Source organism: Triticum aestivum, chromosome 4B (genome assembly GCF_018294505.1).
Source record: "Triticum aestivum cultivar Chinese Spring chromosome 4B, IWGSC CS RefSeq v2.1, whole genome shotgun sequence".
Taxonomy (NCBI): domain Eukaryota; kingdom Viridiplantae; phylum Streptophyta; class Magnoliopsida; order Poales; family Poaceae; genus Triticum; species Triticum aestivum.
Window position 1 is genome coordinate 631,669,730 of NC_057804.1, and position 3,653 is coordinate 631,673,382.

Genomic DNA, 3,653 nt, shown 5'->3' on the forward strand with positions numbered 1-3,653 from the left:
CATCTCTTTTATTTTTTTAAAAAAATCTTCGTTTTTTTTTGAGGTGTAAATCTTATCTCCTAAACGGGCCTTTGCCTGGCATCCCCGAGTTCCCGGGCCGAAAACACCCGCTTCATTTTCTCACTACGGCCCACGAGAACCCACGCCCGCCGCCGCCGTTAAACTCCCGTGCCTGGCACGTCAGAGAAAGACCTTTTTACCCCCTCCCCAACCCGCGGCCACCAAACCACCTGAGGGCATTTTCGTACCAACCGCAGCCAAAACCCTAGCCCGCCGATCTATAACTAGCGAGCCAGGAGAAACCCTACCAGTCGGTCCAACCGCAGCCGCCGCCATGTCGAAGCGAGGTGAACCTCCTCCCCCGCCCCTTTCCCCGATCGATTCTTGATCTGCCTCGTCGCAATCTCATCTGTGATGCTGATCTTCGTGCTGTTTGATCCGGTCCAGGGAGGGGAGGCTCCGCGGGGAACAAGTTCCGGATGTCGCTGGGGCTGCCTGTGGCGGCGACGGTGAACTGCGCCGACAACACGGGCGCCAAGAACCTCTACATCATCTCCGTGAAGGGCATCAAGGGCCGCCTCAATCGCCTCCCGTCCGCCTGCGTCGGCGACATGGTCATGGCCACCGTCAAGAAGGGCAAGCCCGACCTCCGCAAGAAGGTCATGCCCGCCGTCATCATCCGCCAGCGCAAGCCGTGGCGCCGCAAGGACGGCGTCTTCATGTACTTCGAAGGTACCGTCACATCTCCCTACTCGTACGACCCCCTCAGTCGATCACTGTGATGGCAATCTACGATGAATCTTGATTATAGTGCTTAGTTCAGTACCATCTTTGTCTGAAATCTTACATTGCTGCCTGCTGTGCCATACCCATTGTAGAATTCTGATTTCAACCGCAAAAAAAAAATTAGAATTCTGATTTGTGTGTCCCCCTGTGGAATTCATTACCTAGATAATTCTCGTGCTGTGTGGCAAAATTGCTCAAGCCGTATGATGCTATTTAGTTCTGAACGCTGCTATAGTTGTGCATTTTATTCTTGTAGATTATTTGCCTGGCGTCAGACATTGGGTTTTTGATCTTGTTGTGTGACGGGGGGACATCCGAGTCCTTCTGCCTGATTAGGAGCAAACTCTTTGTGTTTGTATATTCCTTGGCGAACGTCACAAATCAAGCCTCTGTATGTTGATTCCCCTGGAATTGCTCCATGCAGAGGCGGTCTCATATTCCATTGCCCTTGATAGCGGCGTTGCTGCAGTTAAACTTTGGGACTTGCCATGAGACAATCATTTACTTGCATTCATTTCATTTCTCTTTTTTTACCAAATGTGTGTCTGTTTTTGTTTGACGGGAGGACATCCGAGTCCTTTTGCCTTTGTGGAGCAAACAATCCATGTTTGTATATTCCTTGGCAAACGTCACAAAGTGAGCCTTTTTATGTTGAGCTATCCCTTGGGATTTCTCCATTAGAAGGCAGTCTCATATTCCATCGCCCTTGATAGCAGTGTTGCTGCATTTAAACTTTGGGAATTGCCATGAGACTGACATCTGTTATTGCCCAAATTTTATTTCAAACTGCTTATACCTTCTGTTCTATACAATGTGTCTTTATTTATTTATCATGAAAATTATTGTTATGTGATGGGAGGACATCCGAGTCCTCTTGCTTTTGTGGAGCAAACTATCCATGTTTGTATAGTCCTTAGCAAACATCACAAAGTGAGCCTTCTGTTGTTGAGGTTTTCCTCCAGGGATTTCTCCATTAGAAGGCAGTCTCATATTCCATCGCCCTTGATAGCAGCGTTGCTGCATTTAAACTTTGGGAATTGCCATGAGACTTATATCAAATATTTTTATATCTTCTGTTTTATACTGTATCTTTATTTATTTATGAAAAGTATTGTTATGTGATGGGAGGACATCCGAGTCCTCTTGCTTTTGTGGAGCAAACAATACATGTTTGTATAGTCCTTAGCAAACATCATAAAGTGAGCCTTCTGTTGTTGAGATTTCCCTCCAGGGATTTCTCCATTAGAAGGCAGTCTCATATTCCATCGCCCTTGATAGCAGCGTTGCTGCTTTTAAACTTTGGGAATTGCCATGAGGCTGACATCTGTTGATGCCCTAATTTTATTTCAAATATGCTTATATCTTCTGTTTTGTACAATGTGTCCTTATTTATTTCTGAAAACTATTATTGTGTGATGGGAGGACATCCGAGTCCTCTTGCTTTGTGGAGCAAACAATCCATGTTTGTATAGTCCTTAGCAAACATCATAAAGTGAGCCTTCTGTTGTTGAGATTTCCCTCGAGGGATTTCTCCATTAGAAGGCAGTCTCATATTCCATTGCCCTTGATAGCAGCGTTGTTGCGTTTAAACTTTGGGAATTGCCATGAGACTCACATTAGTTATTGCCAGCATTTTATTTCAAACACATCCTTTTTCACATTGTACAAAATCTTTTTTTTCGTTGATGAGATGATCTTTTTTTCTGTGATGGTGGTCTTTTACATGGAGCAAACTCTCCCATGTTTGTATATTCCTAGGCAAACATCGCAGACCAACCCTTTTGATGTTGAGGTTTTCTCCTTCTGAAGGTTGTCTCATCTCCCATCACCCTTGGTAGCAGCGTTGCTGCAGTGAAACTTTGGGACTTGCCATGAGGCAAAAATCAGCTTTATGTTCCATTCGCTAATCTGAATGTTAATTGTTTGTTTGTCAGCTCCCTTTTTCTTTCTTTGTGTGGATTGTGAAGCGCATATGCCTTTGCGTCTATTTGATGTTTATTGAATATCATATTCAACTGAACAATGGATGTGAATTTTTGCAGACAATGCTGGAGTGATCGTAAATCCCAAGGGTGAGATGAAAGGATCTGCTATCACTGGACCTGTGGGAAAGGAGTGTGCTGACCTTTGGCCCAGGATCGCCAGCAACGCCAATGCCATCGTTTGAGAGCTTGTTTCAAGTTGTGGTACTGCTTATATAATGTCAGTGTGGGTTGCAACTGTTTTGCCCTGGAAAATAGGAGTGGAACTTCGCGTTGCTCTGTTGTTTGGCATCTCAGTTAGTTGGTGAACAGAAGCCTGCCTGTCTACTTAGTTTAACAGCTGTAGCTTTGTTGCCAGATAAAATGGTGAACTTTGCGTATCTCTGTTTTGGTTTGGCATGCTGAGAGTATTCATGCAGCATCACATAACAATGTTTAGGGCGTTACCTCTGATTTATGTGCGTTGTTTTCAACCCCTCTTTCAATTTTCAGTATAGTGGTCCCGTCACATAACAATAGTCAGCACCTACACCGGTAGTGGCAAAGCGTCGTTTACCACAAAACGCTAGATGTAGGACGCCAGTTCCAGCACCTGCAATGAAACCTCTTGGAGCAACTCAAACGTGGTGACTCATTTTGTCCGCGCGTGTCCGTGGCCCAAAAGCCCAAAAGGATGCGCGTTTGCTTACTAGTCTCATTTGCATCGGTGTGGACACAAAACGGATGAGTTGCCGGTGCTGCAACACCCCCCCTCCCCCTGCCACCTACTCCCTTCATTGGCCGGCTGCAACACCCCCCCTCCCCCTGCCACCTACTCCCTTCATTGGCCGGCTTCTTTGTGGATGCTTGCAAACTGGACGATTTCCCAACGTACAAAATGGACTC

At 45.8% G+C, this 3,653-nt stretch overlaps 1 protein-coding gene across 1 annotated transcript; it reads left to right on the forward strand.

Annotated features, from left to right (window-relative positions):
• Window positions 1-228: 228 nt before the first annotated feature.
• Window positions 229-3,148, forward strand: LOC123093708 (60S ribosomal protein L23). The gene is made up of 3 exons (XM_044515724.1): window positions 229-347; window positions 448-732; window positions 2,829-3,148. Exons 1-3 carry the CDS (start codon window positions 335-337, stop codon window positions 2,951-2,953), a joined length of 423 nt encoding a protein of 140 aa, XP_044371659.1. The 5' UTR covers window positions 229-334; the 3' UTR covers window positions 2,954-3,148.
• Window positions 3,149-3,653: the final 505 nt, after the last annotated feature.